Source organism: Myxine glutinosa, chromosome 3 (assembly GCF_964187855.1).
Source record: "Myxine glutinosa chromosome 3, kmMyxGlut1.1, whole genome shotgun sequence".
Lineage (NCBI taxonomy): Eukaryota > Metazoa > Chordata > Myxini > Myxiniformes > Myxinidae > Myxine > Myxine glutinosa.
In genome coordinates, this window is record NC_136263.1 from 65,862,865 (window position 1) to 65,888,065 (window position 25,201).

Below are 25,201 nucleotides of genomic sequence, written 5' to 3' on the forward strand. Positions count from 1 at the left end.
GGGAGAGTGAATGAAGAGGAGTGAACAACTGGAGACTGGTCAACAACTGAACGAGGTTCAATGAAGACCAAGAGAAAGGAGCTGCAGCCACGACCGGCAGAACAACGTCATTAATATCTAATTCGTGCATTTAGTGAAATACAGCAAATCTCTCAAAAGTGAATAAAACATTGATTTTGCTATAACGAAGTTTCTGGAAGTTTCTGGAAGTTTCTGAAGTAGAAAAGAAGTTAAATTTATTATTCTACACTACCATTAGATAGAGGCTGCACAAATTTGATCTACATGGGAGGTGTGCCAGGAGGAAACCTTTGCTGTCCAGAAAGAACATCAGGGCAAGACTAAAGTTTGCCAATGAACACCTAGGCAACGACCAGCACTTCAGGAACAATGTGCTCTGGACAGATGAGTCAAAGGTAGAGCTATTTGCCCACAGTACCAGAAGACGTGTTTGGCGAAAACCAAAGACAGCATTTGACCACAAGACCCTGATACCAACTGAAAAGCATGGTGGTGGAAATATTATGGTTTGGGGCAGCTTTGCTGCATCAGGGCCTGGGCAGCTCACCATCATAGAATCCACTATGAATTCTTCATTGTACCAGAGGGTGCTTGAGGATAATGTGAGGCCATCAATCGGAAAGTGGAAGCTCAACCGAAGGTGGACCTTGCAACATGACAATGACCCTAAACATACCAGTAAATCCACCAAGGAATGGCTGAAAAGAAAGAAATGGAGGGTTCTGGAATGGTCAAGTCAAAGCCCGGATCTAAATCCCATCGAGATGTTGTGGGGGGATTTGAAACGAGTTGTGCATGCAAGAAACCCCTCAAACACCACGTAGCTGAAAGAATTCTGCATGGAGGAGTGGGCAAAAATTTCTCCCAGTCGATGTCAGAGACTGGTAGACAGTTATAAGAAAGGCCTCCTTGAGGTTGTTTCTGCCAAAGGGGGCAATACCACCGATTAGAGCCAAGGGTGGACTTACTTTTTCCACATGTGAAATTTGCATTTATGTTTATTTGAATTATACAATGGACTACAAAATGTAAATGTTTCATGATATTTGTTATATTATATCACCTTTATCTATCAATATTGTTGAAATGAAGATCAAATAGCTGTATGTTGAAATATGTTGAAAAAGTCAAAACTTTACATGGGGTGTACTTACTTTTTCACGTGACTGTATATATACGTATATACATTTTTTTTTTTTTTACTACAGCAATCAATCTCAGTTAGGCTAGAATTGTAGTCGGGTGTAGGGGTTATTTATTATTAGGTAAGAGAATTGTTGAAGTGGTAGAGATGGGAGAGATTCAGTACAGCAGATCAAGTGGAAGATGATTTTTGACTGAGTGAGAAATTAGTTTGGAAGTCTTTTTACCTGATATTGATCATAGGTAAGTTGGGCTTTGACGGGAGCTGAGGAGGCCACGGCTGCAAATATATGTGAAGGGAACTGCGAAGAGGACAGTAATAATTCAGAGGATGAGGAAAATGATGAGGAGGGTGAGAGAAAGAAGGAGGATGTTTATAAGAGAATGGAGGAGGGGAGACAATGGGAGAGGAAGTATTATGGAAGTTGCTTTTCAAATAAATAACATATAACAAAAAGAAGAGTTGAAATGTGCAGAATTACCTTCTGTCGTAGCCAAGCAGAGAGAGACCCAGCATAAGATACTCCAAATGTAACCCATGGGTTGTTACTGCTCAACCTGTAGGTTTGAATAATGTGTTTCTGAAGCAGCAACAAGTCTTGTAGGCTATGGGGTTGGGGATAATATTCAAGGAAGAGATGGGAAGAGTACGTAAGTTATGAAGTTGAAAAAATATATGCTTCACTCAAGAGTTCATAGAATTCCTTACCCCATACAGTCTTGATAAAAGGACAGGGGAGAGATATTGTCAAATCTTGCTTTGCGTTTCTGAGCATGATCTATGCTAGGTTTGTTTGTAAGCTGTGAATAACAGGCAAAATGGCAACCATACGAAGCCAACGCGACAAACCGAATAGTCCAGAGCTGAACCGGCTGCCAACTATTGTTGGAGAAACTGAAGATTTTGGAACGATCTTGAAGAAAAAGATGCACTACACAAACAGATATTTTGGTTAGCTCTGTCATTGCATCACTGGGCGCCACCATTTTGTCTGAACTCGCTGTTACACTGCCCTTGCGGTGCGCAGCAAAAAAAAAATTTTTTTTTTTTTTTTTTTGGAAACAGAGTCAAGACTCATGTAAGAGCTAACAAATTACACACGAGAATAGGCACAGACCCATATTCATAAAACATACAATGAAGGGAGCGGGAGACAAGAGGGGTTGAGAGACGGGAAAAAACCCAAGACGGCATAATGTTTTGTCCAAGTACTGTTAAACTTAGGGTTTTTGGAAGTGAAAACAAGGCGATTTGTGTTCTATAGTGTTCAAATATATAATTCAATTGAAGTCAAATTTAAAAGTTTTAAAGACTGTACCTTTGAATCGGAAGCTCACTGCCATTGATGCACCCTCTTATACACCACCTAATTTAACATGTTAAATTAGTTCTGCCTGCCTGTTGTTCATTACTTCTCTGAAACAGTAAGTTTCCTGTTTGGAATTATTTCCAATTTTGTTTGCCTGTCAGACAGAGAGACAAACAGACTGAATAAATTGCTTTACTGCGCTGCGTGCATGCTCCCTCAGGATGAGGCACCATACAATTTGCCAAATTCAGAGCCAAAGTACAGCTAAACTACATGTGTTCATCTTCTACATTGTTCAAAATATAAAATTCGATTTAAATCAAGTAGTTCATCGATCAAAGAGATAGACTGACAGACAGACAGAGTGATCTAATTGCTTAAACCTGCTTAAACCAAGGTATATATATATGTATATATGTATATATGTAATATATGTATATATGTAATATATGTATATATATATATATATATATATATATATATATATATATATATATATATATATATATATATATATATATATATGTACATACTGTCCTGTGGACGGCTCTATTAAAACGGAGCACACCACGGATGACCAATTGAGCTTACTTAGAGGCGTTCAGTTCAAATACGGACTCACTATACAAGTGTGGGAGAAAGAGAGAGGAAGAAGAAGTGGGGAGCTTTTACCTGACGGTCCCGCGCGCAGTCTTCAACCCTGTGGAAATTTAACTCAAACGAAAACGGAATTAGAATGTACAAAAAATAATATTTATTAAACGGAATGCAGGGACAAAGAAACGCGACGAAGTAACGAAAATCTAATTTGGGATCCCACACACCAGACTTCCAAAACAGACAAGAGAGGATATAAATTAAAAGAACTGTTGTGTTTTATCGTGGGGACTTATCTTGTCTGGCTGCGGTGTGTCCTCGTCAATGTCGCCAAACTCGAGCATGCAGTCCGGACACGGCACTAGTGTTGGCGGGAACTGCCTGGTCATTGGCACGAAGCAGGCCTCCGCTGGCGAGAACCTCTCGCTCCGCGCTGCTAGGCCTCACCGGACGTCTCCCTCGCCCCTGCTTCTCCTCGCTGCAGTGGCAAGCCGTGCTGGTACGCCAGTCGCTTGTACTGAGAACCCAACTCTTCGTGCTCGCTCAACCGTCTCTCCACCAAAGTCCGAAGGCACGACAATTTAACAAAACGTAAGGAAAATCCAGGGCAGGCAGAAGGTCTAAGCACAAACGAGCAGTCCAACCCGAGAGCACAAAAGGGGGAGAGAGATTATGTCAGTCCATGACCATTCGCTATGGCATCCAAAACGAGAAGACAAAATGTCGGCTTCTCTCCACTTTTATTGATCCCCCTTGGCCAATCAGTTGGTTCCTTCTTGTCTCTGGGCTTCAGCTGCGTGCCGATTGGCCCTCCATACCAGTGGTGTGATCTCCCCATCAAACCCTTTGACCAATCCGTCATGAAGTGGGCATGGCCTCAGCCTACCTTGCTCAATATTTCATCGCCATGCGGGCGCAATGCGCGGGTGCTTCCTGCCTGTTCTTCCAGTAAGTTTTATTGTGAGAGGAGAATTGTATTAGTTTGTGCGCTAATGGGGATGGATTCCTAACTAGTGTCTATGTGTGTTGCCATATGGGAGAATGGAATGATCACAAGTTTCTTACACAGGGGAATTAGCATAATCCCTATTCTACTTATCACAAGGCCATCCTTGTATGACCACAAATACACACTTAATCCAACATCCGGGCTAGACAGAACTTATTACATGTGGGATTCCCTATCACGACAACCGGAGCACGATACCTATGCAGATCTACCTGAATCTATATATGTCACTACCCCAAAATTCATAACAATACATATGTTGTTGCGTCACCGGCGATGACGGATAACCGAACCAGCTTTAACTCCTGAGGCGGCACCCAAATATATTGTTACAGATCGCGGTTAGATGTTATAGACCGAGCGGTGGTGTAAGACCGCGACCTAACAAAACTCACCCGATTCACCCAGACTTTGGCCGTATCGCACCCCAGCTGCTCAATGAGGGAAAAGACGAAAACGACGCAATGCAAAGAGGAAAACGAAGACAAAAAGGTTGGAAATACTACTAAATTTATTTACTATTTACACACATAAGCAAAAAGAAAGCAGTCACGTTTATTTACAAGCACATAAGACGCAGGTGACACAGGGAAAATACTAGCTTATCTAACAGTCTTAATTAACCCAGGACAGAACAAACAGAACACTGACTCACGCGGGGAATGCCAGGAATGGCAGAAGGTGGACGGCTGGAGGTGCACGCTTGGTGGAGCCAACACGGAGCTTGGTGGAGCCAACACGGAGCTTGGTGGAGCCAACACGGAGCTTGGTGGAGCCTTGGTGTGACGGGTTCTCTCTTCTCTGTAAAAGCTCAACCGTCTTGTCTCTGGTAGAAGCTCAACTCTTCCAGTCTCTTGTAAAAGCGAATCTCTCTGACTCCTCTCCACGGCTTGGGCTCCCTTGTGTCTGCCGGTAAAAACTCATCTCCTTTGGCCACACCCCTGCCTTGGGTTATATAGGCCCCCGCCCCTCAACCTTTGCGAACCTCCCCGACCGCTCTTCCTCCGCCCTCTGTAGCCAAACCCCTGGCTCATGGTTGGTCGAGCGGGGCTGGTTCACTCCTCCCCCTCTATGACGAGGTGGAGACACGCCTTTCTTCCCCAACCCTGCCTCGTGGCCAATGGCGGCAATTGGATCGGAGGTAATTGGTGATGGGAATGGAAGGGAATCTATCTCTTTCACTGGTGCAATGGAGTACTTCAATTAATGGGAGACACAGCCTTACCCTAAAACACAGAATAAGAGATAACTATCAACAGGTATATTCTATTACTTGGCTGACGTGTATGCTTGTGGACTATGGGACGCCCTTTTGGTCTTTACACAGCTCCGGAGGCAGGAGGCACAGAATAAACAATAATCACAATAGTACAGCACACAATCAAAAAATATACAGTCCTCATATCCACAACAATATGGTGGGTTTCGCGCACGCAAGATGGAAGGCTGCAAGACGTTTATCTGACATAAAGAAACACGGGTTTATTCCCGAACCCACGAACAAAGAAACACGACAAATAAAAATTCAACAATAAGGATTTAATTAAAAAATAAAGCAATGAATAAAAATAATGGAAAGAAATACTGAGGTAAAATTCTACAGTGAGGTACCACCAGACGGACACAAATGTGGGGGATTGTGCCATTAATGATGGCGTTTGCTTTAGTAGTTAGTTTCACTTTGTATTGAAAACGAAATAATTATCCAGGATCAGCTGAGAACAGCTCTTCTTGTGATAAAGTCTGGAGCCAGGGCTTCATTAGCAATTTGGGCCGATAAGGACAGGATGGGGCCATTTCAAACCCTTTATTCCTTTGAAACTGCCTTTGTCTCGCTGGGGAATAATCTGATTCTGTTTTTGTATTTAAACTCTACTCTTAGCATGGTGGAGTCAGATGTTTGGGGATCCTGAAGGCTTCGTTGAGTCCTTCTCTTTCCTCTAAGTATCTCCACGATTGTGCTTGGTTTTTCAATAAATTTTGTTGCTCTTCTTCTTCAAACTTGGTGGACCTTCGATTCATTCACCAACAATTGGTACCAGGAGTGGGGTTCCATCTTGGAGTCGGAGAGGAGGATGGACCCTGGAGAGATCGAGAGGAGAGGCCGGCCGGCAACCGATTTGATTAAAGTGAGCCCTTGTGCTGAAAATTATCCAAAATTACGTACTCCGCTTCCTCCCTGGTTTTGGTCCGTTCCTCCTTCATCGTCTGAGCTTGGGCCACAGACAAATTGTAAGTATGGACCATTGACCCAGAGTAACGAGTTTATTGATTTACCAAGGGCAGGGTGAGTTAGCAGGAAGGGGGGAGCGTGAGGCCAGGTGGACGCGGGACGACACCTGTAGACCATGAACATCCCAGGATGGACAGCCTAGAGACATGATGGGGTATGCATTACCAGGGAAAGCATAGGCTGAGCTAATGGAGAGACCCAAGGGAAATGGCCAGAAAGAAGAACAAAGCGCAGGTACCAGGTAGGCTTGGCAGGAAGAGTAGTGGCAACTACAAGGTCAAGTCAGGAAGCTCTAGACAAGCTGGAGAAAGAGAAGAGACATTTCCCATCCGACTATTGGAAGGTATATGGGTGGTGGAAAGAGGATGAAGAGGCAGGCAGTGGCGAAACAGGCTAGCCTAGCAGGAATAGTAGTGGCAACTACAAGGTCAAGTCAGAGACCAGGGTCAAATAGAGCTGAAGCTCCATTGAGATAAAAGCACAGGAAAACAGAATCCAAGAGAACAACAGGACAGGTGATCCTGAAGAGAAAAGGTGGGTACACAGCAGGGGGCCAGGTAGAAGCACAGGTAGGAAGGATCCCCGCCACCCACCCCCACCCCCCATTCCATACCCCATTCACATCCCTAACACCCCTCCCCAGCATGAATGGATTTTTTTGGTGTGGGAGGAACGAATGGATGAGGATTGTTGGCCCGAACACACTGTTTGCGGCGGGTTGGTGAGGCGCGCTGCTGAGTTGAAGGGGCATGTGTCGTTGTGCTGTGAGTTTTGCGAGTGCGACTGTGTGCGAGTAATGCGAGTGTTGACACTGCTGGGTGTGTGTGGTGTGTGAAAGTGCGAGCGGTACGAGGTGCCAATGGTCACGTGGTATGAATGTTTTGTGTGGAACGAAAGACACGGGAGTCTGGAAGGATAAGGTTACGGCCGGACTTAACCAGAGTGCGAATGGTTTTCTGATAAATAAATAAATGCTATAGCATATTGGTATATGATGGTATGGTAGCATGTACCATTGATGGGTACGGAGTATATATGACATCGTTGGCTAAGGGCGTGGCAGTGCCGCTGATGCGTTACCCCTTTTGGATGGGAACATGTCAAATTGGAGCTATCATTCGCCTGCGAACGTACGTGGTATGTAGATGAGCTAAATTCACTTGGAACTTGGGCCAAAGTATATTATGTGGAAGCGCGAACGTGCGCTCTGAATTGAAGACGGCATGACGTCATCGCTTTGAATTGCTTGCGTCAGGCTGATTGGCGATTTTGAATTTGAATTTGAATTGAATTCTTGGTTAAATGGAGAGATGATGTGATGTTAAAATGATGTCAAATGAAAGAGATGGTAGGGAAGATGTGCTGCACACCTGGTGTGGATGGGTGTGTGCTTGCAATGATGTGTGTCATTGACGTGTATGCTTGGCCGACTTATGGACGTGTGTATTTAGTCTTCCTGTGAGATGTGTGTCATGTATCGTGTATCATCATATTGTCATCATGTCTGATTATCATGTATGATTGATCAAGGACTTCTTGTATTGTATTGTGTATTGTCATCTCACAGCACCGTGGCATGGAGTTTGAAAATGACGATGTTAGGTCATGTGGTGTCCATTGGATTGCATTTTGGATGGAGAACATAGGTTGTGGTGTGCTCCAGGATGCGGCGTATCGGCCGGCCAAATGATTGTGATTCGCCTGCTTGACGTGGGGGAATCCGTGCCGGATATGCCGATTTTAACGTCTATCCGAGGGATGGGATACCAACTTCGTGAAAGATACCAACTAATTATAGGAAATGGGACACCCAAACGTCCATCTTTGTGATGTGAAAATGATTGGCTGGAGGCGTCACATGGGTTGGAGACTCCACATTGAAAATGACTTCTGAGAGTTAACGATTGGTTAAGGGAGAGGCAGATATGGGACTTAACTGTGTGTTCAGGGGCTTGAACTGGGACAAAAAAAAAATTTGGGGGCAGGCTAAAACTCCGGGGCGAGCGATCATCAATTGGGATAATTAAATAAATGTCATTCACCGGCATTGCGCATTCTGGCGGGAGCTGAGCGAGCTTCGAGTCATGTGTGCCGTGTGACGTCATGCACCGTACATGCAAATTGTGACTGCGTGAGCCCGCGGGGGATCACGGAATGCGTTGGATAAAGGGCTGCAAATTCGTTAATGTATGTTTAAATCGGAAATGATCGAGTGGTCGGAGCGGAAATATGATTAATATGATTAATATGATTAGTATAATTAAGTATGATATAATAAGCTTTGGGAATCGGAGCGACCAGTAACCAACCAGCGTTCGGGTAAATGATGCAACGAGCCGTCGAATGGCTGCACCTTCATGTACAGCCAAAATGAAGGGATCAGAGTGGAGAGATTGTACGGCGCGTGGAGCCGCCACGCTAGGAGGAGACATGCAAGCTGGCATTGTGCCGTGGTGGAACAAAGCATGGAGAATGCCGGCAAGGGCTCGCTCACTGTTCAGGTGGATTGGTTGGGACATTCGAGAGGAGCAGAAGATTGGCAGATTGGGGAAACATGCACATACAGGTGTGCGAAAGGTGCACTGCACTCGGTCTGGGGTGCGGAGGAGATGGAAGTAAACGAGACTGGGGTTGAATAAATAAAATTTATTTGTTTGAAATGGAGTTGATTTCTTTGTGGAAGAAGAAGATTTCGAGTCGGGAAGGACGGAAATAACTAAGAGTCCCAAAACATTTATGTTGTTTTCATTTAAGAAACCGTGTGCGGAGGCCTGGTACAGGTGCAGAGAATCTGATTAATGTGGATTTCATATGAATCGGGATTATGGAGACTTGCTTTGCAGCCTTGTGTAATGAGAAGGGTTAAAATTCACAACGATGGCTGCCGATTAGATGATGAGATGAATGAAATAAATGAAGTGGTATAGGGTCGCGTGGGAGGTGCACGTGACGTGCCATAAAAGGTGTGAAATACCTGCAAGGTATACCTTCAGGTATACCTGCAAGGGAGTTGTTTCCCCCGTCCCATATGCCTGTGGTTTGATTGACCTGTGGTTTGATTGGCTGGCTGGAATTGTTGTCAGATGTAATGGAGTTGGTACCTGTGCCTGTAAATAGAGGTTGGTTGTGTGAGCTGTCGACATGATTGAAATGCGACTGGCACCTGTGTGATTTTGAAAATGACAGAATGCTTTGTGAGGCCCCCCGATAGAAGTTGGTTTGCAGATTTCACGGAGGGAGAGCGAACGAGGACGGTGCCTGGGCTGGTGAGAAACTGCCTGGTTTTATGTTGATTTTGGATATCAATTTTTAAGTTGCGCTGATTTTTGCTGCATTGATTTTTCTGTATTTCCTAAAATGATTATCTAATTGCTAATATTTCCGTGGGTTGACAAGTAGGGTAAAAATGATTTTAATTCCTATAGTCCAGTGCATATGGGACGGGGGGAAATGTAAGATGACGTCAGTGTGCTCCGAGTTCAAAGGAAGATGATGTCATTACATTGGATCCCTTCCAATGTCAGAAGGTAATTGGAGAGGTGGGGTGCTGATTTCTGCATGAGGTTGGCAGAATTTGCCCTTTGTTGGCAAACGATTTTTGTTTGCTTTTCGTTTAATAAATGAGCTGGCAAAGAGACTGTGGATGAGACTGTGCCAGTCTGGAGAAGTGGTGTCCTTTGGAAGTGAGTTTGAGTCTGGTTGGGTTCTGGGGCTTGTGGCTCGCTTCTGTTGTCTGTCTGTCTGTCTGTCTGTGAGTAAAACATCTCAGAGGGTTGTGACCGGACTTGAGCAGAACGCAGATGGAATGGGAATGCTCTGGTCTCCTGCTTGGGGGAAGGTAATTGTGGTTATCGTTTTACCCCTGTCTGTCTGTCCGATTGTGAAGTCCATGGTGCAATTCCATGGAGGGCCAAAATTGAGCGCTCAGGTGCTGAAGCGATTTAACATCGGAATGCATCTCTAGGAGGACCACCGGCTGTTCCAGGGAGGTAAGGTGTGAAATATGGTGATGTGATCTTCGCTGGAAATGTGGTTTTGAATGGGAGAGCCGTGCTTTAATACAACAGGAGGTGCTTTGTGGGGATTATGCTTGCTTGTAATTTGCTTCAATCTTTTATTCAAATTATGCTTTGCGATATTCTGCTTTAACTTCACTGTGTAGAAAGAGCCATGACCCATCTTCCAGTTGTGAGGTGCTTTGTGAGGTGCTGTTGCGGGGCGCAGCAGCTTGCGTTGTGGACAGTGTCGGAGGTTGAGGTTTTTTGGTCATGTGGCATTTGGGGGCCGTGTTGGAGTGATGTGTGAGGTGTGAGGTGCAGGAGGTGCGCACCAAGTAGAGGTTGGGCTGCCCCCCAAGAAGGGCTGTGAAATGGTGAGATGGGAGCAAGCGTTTCGCATTTCGATAGATATCGGTGGCTTGTGGTAGCAGGAATTCCTGTGTAAATCTAGGTGTCGATGGTCGTTATTAATTTTCGACTATGAGTGAATTGGGGGAAATATGAAATTATTTTTATCAAATATTTGCATTTTGTAATATGGAACCTCTCTGTTTGTCTGTCTATCTGTTTGATTGAACTGGGCATTTTGGGTCACCTTTTTGGAACAAAAGGAGGGGTGAGGACGAGTCTGAAAGAAGATCCGGTGGTGTGAGTAGTGGATGGAATTTGACCTTAAAGGGTGGTGGTGCTGATTGCGCCAGGCAGTTGTGTTATGGTGTTGTGGTGTGCAATGTCATTGTGGAGAACGCCGGGTGGCGAGTGTGGAGATGTTAATCGGCCAGGATATTGTGGATCTCTGTTTTATGTTGTGGCCTGGTTGTTGGCAATGATGTCATTAGGGTTGTGGTTGTGGTGTCGCCGTTCGATGGGGACAGCGCTTGGTCTGGTTCTTTTTTTTTTTGGAGGTTTGGAGGCATCGTGGCTGCTGGGTAATAACAAAAGGGACGTCATGGTGGTTGGCAGCTGGTGGTGGTGCAACCAACAGTCCATAGGCATGCTGGGTAAATGTTTACCACCTGAATGATAACGTGTTGCCTTTATGTGCAACACTAATGAAAACTATCAAAAGTGTCCATTTACAGGTAACTTGGTTCTGATCAGGAGTTTCAGGAGGAAGCACCGCCTCCAACCAAGGTGGGCTGGGCTACCAGGTGGTCACCAAACAGGTGCTGTTGACCGCACACTGCAGTGAGATATGGAGGTAAAACCACCTGATACATACATCACATTGTCAACAGAGGGCACCTCCACCCACACTGAGTCTTGACGACAGTAATACATATTAGAACTATTTTTGTTTTTGATATTTTTTATTTGTTTTATTTGCAATGAAATAAAGAAATTAAAAAAGGGAGGTGATTGGACACAGGATAGGGTTTTTTGAACAGGCTTTTGGCTGGGAATGTGGCAAGTGTTTTGCAGGGACAGACGATTGGATTTGGATCTGAGAATTATTTAATTGATTCTTCACCATTGAGTGATGTGGCCAACCACCAAGTGCCATTCTAGGTCATAGTAGATATTGGGATATTGATATTTTTTGGATATTGGAATATTGGGTTACTATTATATAATTATTGGGATAATATCTATAGATAGATATTGGGATTCATAGTAGATATTGGGCAACTCTGGAGGATTGAAGTGGAGAGACCCAGGATTGGACTTAATTACAATTTTTGGAACAACTCATTTTCCGATTGGTGAGAAACGCCATGGATCCCTACACAATGTAAGACAATATTGGGCCAGAGGCCGAAACAGGTGCAGGGAACAGGTGCATGATATGCTGAAAGTGGGACCCGGGCAGGGGCCGGGTGGATTAGAGAAAATTTGTTTGTTTAAAATAATCGTTGGAATAATGGTTTCTGTTGGATGCAACAATTTCATGGAATTGATTGAGACCAGGTGCTTGTGAAGAAGCTGAAGACCAACTGAAGACCAGGTGCTTGTGAAGCACTTCACCCGCAAGAACGCCCTGGGACCAAGGTGAGCGGGGCCATTCCAGGTATTGTTGACTACCGCAGACTTCTGCAAAGATAAACCCTCCTGGATCCACGCAACGCATTGTAAGTTGACCATCCTAGCATCAGACACCACAACACAGTAATGACGTTGTCAGCCACAGGAATTATGCTTCTGATAGCAATGGTGACATGCGTCAGGGGCGACGGACCATCTATTGGTAGCGCACAAGGGGGTATCTGGGAAACACGAAATCTCACCATAGTAATGGGGCAGGAAATATCACTACCATATTTTCATGAAACAATCATAAGCGACCTACATAGTATGTGGAGAACCGTGACTTGGGAAGTGTCATTGAATGGAAGTAGGTTCAAACAGGTATTTAAAAAAAAAATTCAGGCACAATCATATTGGGGGGTAGCCACTCTCCAGGTGGAAGAACAGCTGGGATACAAATGGGGGTCACCCGATTTAAGGCTACAGACACACACACTTGGAAGAAGGCATGTTCATGAAGCTGAGGTGTAAAGGATGGTGGAAATCGGGAATGAGGGATGGCTGATTAAAAGCAAACTTCGAAATCATACTCAAACCATACCCCCGAGACGAAGCTCAAGTGAGAAATGATGAGAACACATATTGGAAGGTAGCAAGAGAGGTGGCAACAATTTAGAACAAGACTCAGTGCTGGTCATGCATGAAATTTAGATTTAGATTTAGATTCAAGATTCAAGGCCTCGAAATTCAATTTAGATTCAAGGCCTCTAAATTCAATTTAGATTCAAGGCCTCTGAATAGGCAAAGCAAGAGAGCGATTTGGAATGTCGGATGGATTGCAGATTGGTTCAAAGGATGGACAGGCACGATTGTTAAATGGTTGTTGACCGCACTTGCCGTGGTAATTGGGGTAGTAATTTTGGGGGCACTAATAAAAGCCTTTGTGCTTAGGTGTGTAAAGAAATACTTTTCAGGATGGACGTCGAAGAAAGCGCTGGCAAAGACTATGGTTCTTTCCGCCGATCCGAACGAGTACATGGACGACGTGTCGTTAGATAGCAATGATTGCTCTTCCCCAAACCTCTCCCAATTAGTATCGGCTAATTCCCCACGTATGTTTTCCCTTGTCCCAAATGAATGTGATATTGAGGAATATGATGATTGTGATGATTTTTTTACAAAATCCCCTGCGGTGCAGGCCTTGTCGACTCCTGTTTCGCTATATGTATTGCAAGCTCTCGGTGTGAGTCTAATACCCGTTGACTTAGCTTCGGGTCTGACTGCCTTTGGAGAGCCGTTACAATTACAACATGTACGACCACGACGTGGAGATGCAAAGAAGACAGAGGCCTGCCACGAGGGGCTGATTGGTGACAATTAACCACCGTTAGATTAAGCATTGCAGGTGTAGCTTTGTCTCGGTTTTCCTAAATCTTGCGTTCTCAGTCCAACGATTGGGTTTGTCGAAGGCAAGATTCCTACGCTGGGCCAAGGGTGAGCTGGAGATTTCCTTGGGCGCTCACAGGCATACAGAGCCAGGACTACGGAGTATGAAGAAATGCCGACCTGCTGACCCTAAATTGTCTCTTTGATACATTGTCTCAATAGAGCCAAAAGGAGGGAATTGTGGGGGATTGTGCCATTAATGATGGCGATTTGCTTTAGTAGTTAGTTTCACTTTGTATTGAAAACAAAATAATTATCCAGGATCAGCTGAGAACAGCTCTTCTTGTGATAAAGTCTGGAGCCAGGGCTTCATTAGCAATTCGGGCCGATAGGATAGGGGATAAGACTTGAGTCTGGTCTTCATTAACAATTCGGGCCGATAAGGACAGGATGGGGCCATTTCAAACCCTTCATTCCTTTGAAACTGCCTTTGTCTCGCTGGGGAATAATCTGATTCGGTTTTTGTATTTAAACTCTACTCTTGGCATGGTGGAGTCCGATGTTTGGGGATCCTGAAGGCTTCGTTGAGTCCTTCTCTTTCCTCTAAGAATCTCCACGATCGTGCTTGATTTTTCAATAAATTTTGTTACTCTTCTTCTTCAAACGTGGTGGACCTTCGATTCATTCACCAACACAAAGACAGCTAAGAAAATAAAAAGAAATCCCTTTTCAGCACTTAGCTGCATATACATATATATAATATATTGTTGTGGATTTGAGAATTGTGTTGTGTTTTTTTTGTATTGTTGTAGTGTAATGAATTGTTGTAAAATATCACCCTCCGGGTTGTGTATAAAGGTCAAAGGTCGTCCCCTTAGTTATTCCACATACAATCACGTAGAAAATCATAGATCTCCCTGTTCAGTAGTTATCGCCTTATTATGTGTATTAGTTTAAGGCTTTGTCTTCCATTAATTGACACTCCATTGCACCGAATTCAAATAAGGTAGATTCCCTTCCAATTCCCCTTTTGTCAGCCATTGCCAACTGCATTGGGCGGTTTTCTGCGTACGGTTTTCTGCATTCGCCGCTGCTGCTTTTTCGCCGCAAGACTCCATTGAGCACGAGGTCATCTCGGAGCAGAAGGTCCGAGGAGTCAGCCCAGCGCCAGGAACAAGGCGTGGCCTTGCCAACGCCTCCTCTAGGGGCGGGATCGGTGAGCCCTCGCGACCAATCAAGGCCGAGGCGAGCTCACCAATGGGCGTGTCATGGAGGCCGGCGGCTTGATCGCCCCAGGGCAATAAAAGTGCGCGCGCAAGCCTTTTGAAGGGTCGGCAGATGCGTGAGAGAGTCGGCAGATGCGTGAGAGAGTCGGCAGATGCGTGAGAGAGACAGCAGATGCGTGACCCAGCTGAGTTCTGCACAAGAGAGATTTCTGCAGAGAGCCGCTTCAACCAGCCCCGTTTCAACCAGCCGCGTGAAGCCCTGACGGGGCAGCGAGTGACCCTGCCGGTGTGCGGTGTAAAGCCGAATACAAGGAACTGCCGGCTCTTCGCTTCCCGCCCGGAGCGGACCCGCTTGTGGTGCCCTGTGGTCCCACCTTCGCATCCTTCCCACCATTCCTGCCTGAGAATTCCCCATTCGTGTGAGTCTGTCTTTGTTTGTTCTGTCCTGGGTTTGTAAGTAAGACTGCCATAGGTATGCTAGCGTTGCACTGTGTCCTTCTGGTCCGTCCCTCTTTCTGCAATTCTTTTCTTATTCTTACTTCTTCCTTGGTTTCTTTGATTGTGTAAATAGTAATTCGTAAATAAACCATATTTGTATTTCCTACCTTTGTTCTGCTTCTTCTTCACATCCGTGTCGCTTTAGTGATTTCCCAATTGAATACCTATGGCATGATTTGGCCAACGTTCAAGAATCGGGTCTAGTCCTTGTTAATAGTTCGTGCCGCGGTTGCTAAAAACCGCTCGGCAATTAACATCTGTCCGCGGTACGAACGGGGCTGCGCACCTGCCTTTCCGGAGGTAGCTGGGTAGCGTCAGGAGCAGAGACGGCCAGTGAAAATAGAAGGGGGGATTAAACCCCCCCCCCTAAGGGGAGTGCCGTACTCCGGTTCCGTAACAATTGGTGTCAGAAGTGGGATGGATTCGGACCTGAAGCGCGAATAGCGCGCTCAAAATTTTGAGTGGCCCGAGAATTTATTTTTAACATCCTAAATTTAAAAATCGTGCCATGGATGGTCAAGGCGACGGGATGCCGGTGTGGGAATTAGAAGAGGGGTTAGGGGTAACCCAGGACCACAGGGAGGAAATGGAGGAAGAGAGCAATGGTGAAGTTGTTGCGGGGGTATCAGGCGCGCAAGATGGTGCCCTCGCGCACGAGGTTTCAGGCGCACAAAATGGCTCCTCGCACGAGCGCGCGGTAGCCGTGCCCGCTGCGCCAATGGGGGCGGTCCAGATGCAGGCCCTCATGGAGCAATTTATGGCACAAATGCAGGCGTCCCTCAACCTGCAGGGGGACAAATCAAGGGTGGAAATCAGAGACGGGTTAAGTAATATGGGAAATAAAATCGAGGGTTTAGACAATAAATTTGAGGGGTTAGACAATAAATTTGAGGGGTTGGACAATACATTTGAGGGGTTAGACAACGGGATAAAAGGGGTGAAGAATGGGTTAACGGGGCTAGAAGACAAGATGGAAGACAAATTGCGGGAAATAGGGGAGCAATCCGCCCGGGAAATCAAACAGATGGGGAACCAGATAGGGGAGGTGAAAATCGGGTTGGAAGGTAAATTGGATGCTCAGAGGAATGATTTAGAGCAGATGAGGGTAGCATCTACCAAAGAGATGGGAGAAATGGGGGAGGAGATCAGACGAGGTGTGAGCGAGGAGTTCGCGGGGGTACGCGAGGAGGTAAAGCGAGGTGAGGAGCATATGGAGAAAGAGGTGAGAACTAGTACGGCTAGGTTACAGGGGGAATGGAAGATCTAACGAGGGGAGTGGAACAGCTGATGGTGGGACAGAGGGAATTAGTGGATCAAGTGGAGAAGAACACTGCGATAATCGGGGGGTTAAAGGCGACGCAGAAAGACATCAAGAAGGAACTTATAGCGACGAAGAGGAAATGTAAGATGGTACGTGAGGGGTTGACAAAGCATTTGGACGAGGTGACAGAGGCAATGGAGACGAAGGACCGGGAGGTGAGGACGCATATAGAAACGGTCAAGGTGGCCTTAGAGGACGAAATTGAGGAGGCGCACTGGGAAATGAGGGAGGTAAAGGAGATTTTCGAGGATGTGGAAGAGGGGGTGAGTGAAATTAAGAAGAGACGGAGGGAAACTAAGAGGGAGATAAAGGAGGAAGTCATGGAATATGTGCAAGGTCTGTGTTCAAAAAATGATGATGTGCTCAGTACCCAAATAAAGAGTTTGCAGGTGGCGGAGGAGAAGCGGAGACCAGGTGCCAAGGTGAGTGGCGATATACTCGGGAATGTATATGGTGTGAGGGGAGATGCAGTCGGCTTGGGTGTTGGTGTAGACCCGGGTGTTCGTGAGAGGCCGCTGGTAAAGTGTGCGACAGGTATAGAGTGTGAAGGAGGAGGTGTGCGAGGATGTCCGACTATGGGGTGTGTGAGGAAAAAGTGCGCGCCGAGGAGTGAGTGTGCTGTCAAGAGTGAGTTGGTCGTAGCGCGTGTGTCGGGGGGCACATGGAAGCGCGTGATGGGGAGTGTTACAGGGGATGTAACGGAAGAATGCACACCTGTGGTGAGTGTTACGGAGGGTGTAACGGGAGAGTGTGCGCGCAGGAGGATGCACAAAAAAGGTGTGTAACAGAGGAGTGCATGATAACAGAGTGCGCTGTCAAGAGTGAGGGTGAATGCGCGACCGGGTGTGGTGGTGAAAGTAGTGAGAGTGACACGGAGCGTGAGTTGGTTGTGGCAGGTGAGCAAGAATGTACACCTGGAATGGAAGGATGCACACCTGGAATGGTCGAGCGCGTGTGGGAATGCACACTTGAGTTAGTAGTAAAGCACGTGATTGGGTGTGCAAGTGAGTGCACACCCGTGGTTGTCACCGGGGATGTGACCGAGGAGGGGGCGCGAAGAGGTGTGTTGGTGAGGTGTGTGAATGACGAGTGTGTGCTAAGGTGTGCGGTAGTCAGGTGTGTGACGAAGTCGGTGAGCGGAACAAGAACAAGTGCAATAACGAAGTACGCGGGGTGTACGGGCAGCGTTGGAGCACCGAGCTCGGTGAGGATGAAAGGGGTCGCGTATGCGTGTGAGCCTGCAGGTGAAACATCGACGTTAAACGGGATAGCGGTTAGATCGACTTATAGCCGAAGCGAGCCCTCGGTTCGTGCCAGGCTTCGTGTGCAGCGGGAACAAGTGGGGATCGTAACCGCGGCGGTTTCAAAGGAACCGCCGTACGGGATCCACGCCGGGCCGTGCTCTGAATGGCCGCGTCCGTGCTCCGCTAGGTGGAACTCAAGTGCCCGGTGGACTAACTCAAGTGCCCGGTAAGAAGGGTCGGGATGGCGACCCCTTGTGGTTGCGGCGTTCCGGCAGGGCGAAATCAGGTCATCAGGCGGGAGACCGAAAGGCTCCGTGCCGAGGTGGACCTTGGGATCTCGGCCTGAGTGAACCCCCTTCCCTGCACCGAATGCCGGACGGATCCAACCGCCAGCAACGAACCACCCGCGTTCATTGCTCGACTTGGCGAAGCCAAGTTCTGAGCATGTGAAGAGGCACCGAGGGCGAGTTAAAGGACATTTGGTAGGGATAGGAAATTTGTGGATGGAAAAGCAAAATTTGTGATTGAAATTTTATGACAAAATTGATAATGATAGTAGAAGATACCCGATGTGGTGGGATGGCAACTCTGCCATCCCTCACAATAAGGGGGCAAAGGAGCTATAGTTTTATGGGGTTTGGCAGTGAAAACTAGCCCGGGAGGGTTAGGATAAAATGTGTAAGGACCTAGAGATGACCATAGGTAACGGTAAGGTAAGTAGCAACATTGGACAGGTAGTGGGGACATAGAGAGGGTAGTTGGATGATTAATGATGAGGGAGCGCAATAATGTAGAGGGGCGACTGGGAAGCCCGAGTTTCAGAGGGGAGTAGTTAGATCAGATGATGCCGAGTGTTTGAGGATCGAAAGTGTATGGATCAGTGTATGACTGAGTCGTGGTGATTGTGTGTTGGGTTGACCAAATGGTCCTGGGAGGAAGGAGGGTGCAGGTAGCACCAAGAGTGATGGCACAGGTGTGCAAATACAGGTGAATGGAGAATGGTTGTATGGAATACATGGAGTATGGAATGTATGGTGTGGAGTGAGTATGGTGGAAACTGTGGAGTGGAGTGGATGGTGCGAAGGTGTGTATGGGGAGGATGGACCCCATCACGAATACCCAGGGAGGGTAGTTTAAGAGTTAGGTAGAGGGTACAGGTAAATTGTGGTTGGATATTGGCATCTGTGGTGCGTGTGGAAGAATGGTGTTTGGATAGGTGCATTAGTGACGTGGAAATGGCTGGGCGTGTGGCCTGTTAGTGTGTGTAGTTAAATGGGCACTCCGCCACTGTTAGGATGTCGGCCAGGTGAGGCCACAGGTGGGCTCTGGGAGCCGTTAGAGTTGTGGTTGGGGCCCGAGGACCCGGAGGACGGACCCGGGTAGCCCAGTGCCAGAGAGGGCACTGAGTGGGGAGAGCACCAGAGGGCCTTCCCCAGTTAGATAGGTAGGGTGAGGAGCAGGTAAGCTCGGAGGCAACTACAGTGGTGGAGGTGTGCAGGTGGGTAGACCTGCTGGGAGAGCTACACGACTCAGCCCGGAAATTGTGCAAAGGCACAGGAAGTTGAATCGGGGGAGTGAGACCCCAAATTGATGAAGCACCACAGTTTGGTCAATGGGAAATTGGTTCTTAAAACCGCATAGAGTAAGTTGGCCAATGGTTTTGCAGGGAAAGACCCTGGGTAGTGTAAGGTGTGTTAATGTCATTTAGGAAGTAGTTAGGTTTGAAATCTCCTTGCACCATCGACATCCACTCACCTGAGGAGATGACGTAACTCCACACCATGCCATGTTTTTTATTATTTTTGTTGTGCATTTATTTGGATTATTATTTGGATTGTGAGACGCATCATGACGTGGGTGTGACATTGTGTGATGTTCCATCTCTCCCTCCTTATGAGGATTGATGATGAATTGGGGATGGCAAATTTTGGTTAGAGTGATTGTGGGGACGAATTTGGTATAGGGGAGATATTGGGAAGACGTGACGGTAGTGACGAATTTGTAAATGTGTAGATTTTTGTGTACATATGGGGTAAGGGCAAGGGTAGAGTAGGTAACGTACGGTAGGGACGAGCTTACTCACTTCGCTCTCCGTACGCACCTCGTCTTGCATCGCCTTGTTTTGATGTGTACCCTTGTGACCTTACCCCTCACTCAACTGTCTTCTACCCACCCCCCCACCCCACCCCCCCCCCCCCCCGTCTCCCACCCGAGGACTGTGCGCCACTGGGCGCCGAGGGGAGCGTGCGGGAGTCCGCCATTGTGTGCCAGAACTCTCGCAACCACAGCTGCCTGCATCGATGCACCACTTATGGACCACATGTCTGTGGCTGAGCACCACTCATGGACCCCACGGGTTGGGGCATGGCCCCTCTGCTGTAACCGGCCATGATGGCCCGAGATCTTGCTGGCAGACCTTGGTAGCATGGCACCTATGCCACACAGGTGAACCACTTATAGTCGGCCCCGTGGGCCATAAATAAATTAAAAATGGACGCATTGTGTGCCTTTTTATTATGTCCAAATAGGCCGCCAGTAAGAAGAACAAGTTGACAACATCTGGAAGAGCATTAGCCAGCAGAGGGAGCCAAAGAGCAAGACCACCAGCAGGGTTTGTTTGGTTATTTTTGTTTGAACTGCAATGACTGTGCACTGGTATGGTGTTTTGGTGCGTTTTTGGTGCTTTATGGTGCGGCGATGCAGAGCAGGCTGTCCCCCCCCCCCCCCCCCCCCCAAAAGAACAATCACAGGTCCTGGGGTTAGTTTTGTAAATACCAGCGTTAACTGAAAAAGAATGCTCCCCCATCGTTCATGTTGTAGTTTGAAGACAATTCCGCAATTCGGTTAGCTGTGGGCGTAAATCTGTTAGATAGGGTGCAATGCAGCAGCGGGACATATTTATTTGTGTTTTAAAACTGTCACACTCAGGGTCAGGTTAAATGTAGAGGGAACTACACCTACGTGCCACACTAAAGGTAAAAGTTTAATAGGCCCGGGATGTGCCTAAGAGGAGGAGGGTGCAGTGTTGTGGATTTGAGAATTGTGTTGTGTTTTTTTTGTATTGTTGTAGTGTAATGAATTGTTGTAAAATATCACCCTCCGGGTTGTGTATAAAGGTCAAAGGTCGTCCCCTTAGTTATTCCACATACAATCACGGAGAAAATCATAGATCTCCCTGTTCAGTAGTTATCGCCTTATTATGTGTATTAGTTTAAGGCTTTGTCTTCCATTAATTGACACTCCATTGCACCGAATTCAAATAAGGTAGATTCCCTTCCAATTCCCCTTTTGTCAGCCATTGCCAACTGCATTGGGTGGTTTTCTGCGTGCGGTTTTCTGCATTCGTCGCTGCTGCTTTGGGACCGTGTTTTTCGCCACAAGACTCCATTGAGCACGAGGTCATCTCGGAGCAGAAGGTGGGAGGAGTCAGCCCAGCGCCAGGAACAAGGCGTGGCCTTGCCAACGCCTCCTCTAGGGGCGGGATCGGTGAGCCCTCGCGACCAATCAAGGCCGAGGCGAGCTCACCGATGGGCGTGTCCTGGAGGCCGGCAGCTTGATCGCCCCAGGGCAATAAAAGCGCGCGCGCAAGCCTTTTGAAGGGTCGGCAGATGCGTGAAAGAGTCGGCAGATGCGTGAGAGAGTCGGCAGATGCGTGAGAGAGACGGCAGATGCGTGACCCAGCTGAGTTCTGCACAAGAGAGATTTCTGCAGAGAGCCGCTTCAACCAGCCCCGTTTCAACCAGCTGCGTGAAGCCCTGACGGGGCAGCGAGTGACCCTGCCGGTGTGCGGTGTAAGGCCGAATACGAGGAACTGCCGGCTCTTCGCTTCCCGCCCGGAGCGGACCCGCTTGTGGTGCCCTGTGGTCCCACCTTCGCATCCTTCCCGCCATTCCTGCCTGAGAATTCCCCATTCGTGTGAGTCTGTCTTTGTTTGTTCTGTCCTGGGTTTGTAAGTAAGACTGCCATAGGTAAGCTAGCGTTGCACTGTGTCCTTCTGGGCCGTCCCTCTTTCTGCAATTATTTTCTTATTCTTCCTTCTTCCTTGGTTTCCTTGATTGTGTAAATAGTAATTCGTAAATAAATCATATTTGTATTTCCTACCTTTGTTCTGCTTCTTCTTCACATCCGTGTCGCTTTAGTGATTTCCCAATTGAATACCTGTGGCACGATTTGGCCAACGTTCAAGAATCGGGTCTAGTCCTTGTTAATAGTTCGTGCCACGGTTGCTAAAAACCGCTCGGCAATTAACATCTGTCCGCGGTACAAACGGGGCTGTGCACCTGCCTTTCCGGAGGTAGCTGGGTAGCGTCAGGAGCGGAGACGGCCAGTGAAAATAGAAGGGGGGATTAACCCCCCCCCCCCCCCCCCTAAGGGGAGTGCCGTACTCCGGTTCCATAACAATATATATATATATATATATATATATATATATATATATATATATATATATATATATATATATATATATATATATATATATATATATATATATAAGGGTAGCTATCCAAAAATCAGACCTCGAAGGGTAACTTGCTAAATGGCATTCCAATAATGCTACAACAATAAGTTTCAATCATGGATGATGCCTTGTCATTTCTCCTCAATGTTGCAATCCACTGATGCACCTGATATTTATTCTTTACTATAATGTATTCTCAATCACAATGCCCAGCAATTTCCCAGGATATAGTCCTTGTCTGCCAGAATGGTGGTCTCCGCTTATTTTTGTGCCTTTAGACATGATGGTAACACCAAGAGAAATCCAGATTGATAAGGAATTGTATTAAAACAGAAAGAGTATCTGAACTCACGACTGCTTCACGGTAAGGAACTTGAGGTCTGAATCAGTGGTGCCCTCAGGATTCTTGCTCTTTCCGTAAAAACGATGTTCCGACACAACCACCATGGCACCCATCTTCCTCGCCAGTTCTACTTGACCACCTGACCCCAAGACAAAACAACAACAGTTAACAACAACAGACTGCACATCCTCCGACGATCCAACTTTTTCCTTGGAAAATTAAAGTTACTCAGTTTACCAGGCTTTTGTGTAGCTCAAAGGAGTACTGCTCTTCCTTATAAACTGTTGCCCAATAATCTCATAAGTCCTTGCTGGATTATATGGAATCAAAAGCTCTCAACATTATCAGAATGCCCAACGACAAGGCTGAAGCACAAGCTCTATTGCTTCCACATCACAGGCAGTTCGGTGGTGTTTCTGTTTTTCTACTGTCTCTTATCAGGTGGTATTCCTGCCTCGAGTTCGATGTTTTTTTTTTTTGTTTTTTTTTTTGCCTTTTAGACATGATGGTGAAACCGTGAAACCTCCAGGATGCACACATTCTTCCAGGAACACCCTTATGGTTAAATTTCCAAAATTCAAGCTGACTGCTCGCCTCTACTGTTTAATCCTATCGTCTCCCATCTATGTAACCACCTTCCAGAGGTTATTCTGTCTCACTCTTCCCTCAATATCTAGGCCATCAAACAAGCATTGCGCCGCCATCTTTTGTCATCCCCAATTTTGACTCGTGATTTATATTACATTCATTAACCTTTCCTAACGCAACCATCTTCCTTGCTAGTTTCAGTGTTTCCTTGCCTCCTACCTCTACTCTTCTTCTTCATTCATGGCCATGATGTTTGCCTCACTGTCAGTTCTACATTGCTCTTCCATGAGCCTCGGTCCTGTAAATATAGAAAGATGATTACAATCACTGTACTCTTCCAGTAATGACTTCGGGCACCAAAACATGGTCTCTAACAATGGAGATGGAGCAAACATTGATCACCACGTAAAGAGCCATGGAAAGATACTGTCTCGGCATAACCAAAAGGCGCAAGAAGAAAAATTATAGGATCATACAGAAAACATTCCTTTACATTCTGGTCACAACCCAAACATGAAATGGAACTAGGCTGGAAACTTAGCAAAAACGAATAACCAGTGGACACCAATAATTAAAAACTGGCAACCTTGAGAAGGCCCTGAAGGAGACAGATGTAGAGAGATTAAGTCTAGACTAAATCCAAAAAATTGAAAGAAGCAAAGGTCAGATAGGGAGATTAAATCGAAAAATTTACTGGAATATTCAATGACCGAAAATTACATTGATAGAACAGAACGGACGAGGTTGCTCTGGAGGCCTTCATCCTGGCACTGACTAAATAGGCTGATCAATTTACACTACCAGTCAAAAGTTTTAGAACATCTCAATTTTTCCAGTTTTTATTGAAATTTATGCAGTTTAATGTCCAGTGAATAACCTGAAATGGTACAAAGGTAAGCAGTAAACTGCTCGAGGTTAAAAAAAAAGTTTAGGTTAGCAAAAACGGGAAAATAATGCAAATTGCAGTTATATTGTAAAAAAAAATAAGGCCTTCTTCCGGGAACAAGTAATGGGTTAACAATTTTTCAGCTGTTCTGCAGCAATGTAAGTAAATTAAGCCTTGAAAGTTGATGCAAACAATTCCTACAGGTGTCCCAACCTCTGCTGATTACTTGATTACAAACCCCCTGTCTGTATAAAAGCAGTATTGGAACAGACTGTTATTATACCATCTGAAGCATTATTTGGACAATATTGCACTGCAGGAAGTAGTATATTGGAAACTGGAGGAAACTCTGACAGGAAGAGGTCTGGCAGACCCAAAGCCACGACAGAATCAGAAGACAAGGTTCTGAGAGTCAACAGCTTGCGTGATAGGTGGCTCACAGGACAACAGCTTCAAGCACAGCTTAACACTGGTCGATGTAAGCAAGTCTCAGTTTCAACTGTGAAGAGAAGACTTCGAGCTGCAGGTTTGACAGGTCGAGTGGCAGTAAGAAAGCCATTGCTAAGATGGCAAAATAAGAAAAAGAGGCTTGCTTGGGCCATGAAGCACCACCAGTGGACGACTGAAGACTGGAAGAAGGTCTTATGGACCGATTAATCAAAATTTGAAATCTTTGGTTCATCACGCAGGGTTTTTGTACGCCGTCGAGTAGGCGAAAGGATGGTTCCTCAGTGTGTGACACCAACTGTCAAACATACAGGAGGAAGCGTGATGGTCTGGGGCTCTTTTGCTGGATCCAGAGTCGGTGACTTGCACAGAGTGACTGGCACCCTGAACCAAAAGGGCTACCACAGCATTTTGCAGCGCCATGCAATACCCTCTGGTATACGCCTAGTTGGTCAGGGGTTCACCCAACAGCAAGATAATGACCCTAAACACACCTCCAGGCTATGTCAAAACTACCTTCGAGGAAA

General features: G+C 46.4%; 1 protein-coding gene across 2 annotated transcripts in view; it reads right to left on the reverse strand.

The window, feature by feature from the left end:
* LOC137424230 (thymus-specific serine protease-like) overlaps positions 1–25,201 on the reverse strand; it is a 134,157-nt gene that overhangs the window by 77,726 nt on the left and 31,230 nt on the right. For both annotated transcript variants that reach the window (XM_078774149.1, XM_078774150.1), the window contains exons 4-6: positions 22,763–22,892; positions 1,647–1,770; positions 1,392–1,466 (exon numbers count right to left, since the gene is read on the reverse strand). In XM_078774149.1, coding sequence (XP_078630275.1) covers positions 1,392–1,466; positions 1,647–1,770; positions 22,763–22,892 — 329 coding nt within the window. The remainder of the gene's footprint in view (positions 1–1,391; positions 1,467–1,646; positions 1,771–22,762; positions 22,893–25,201) is intronic.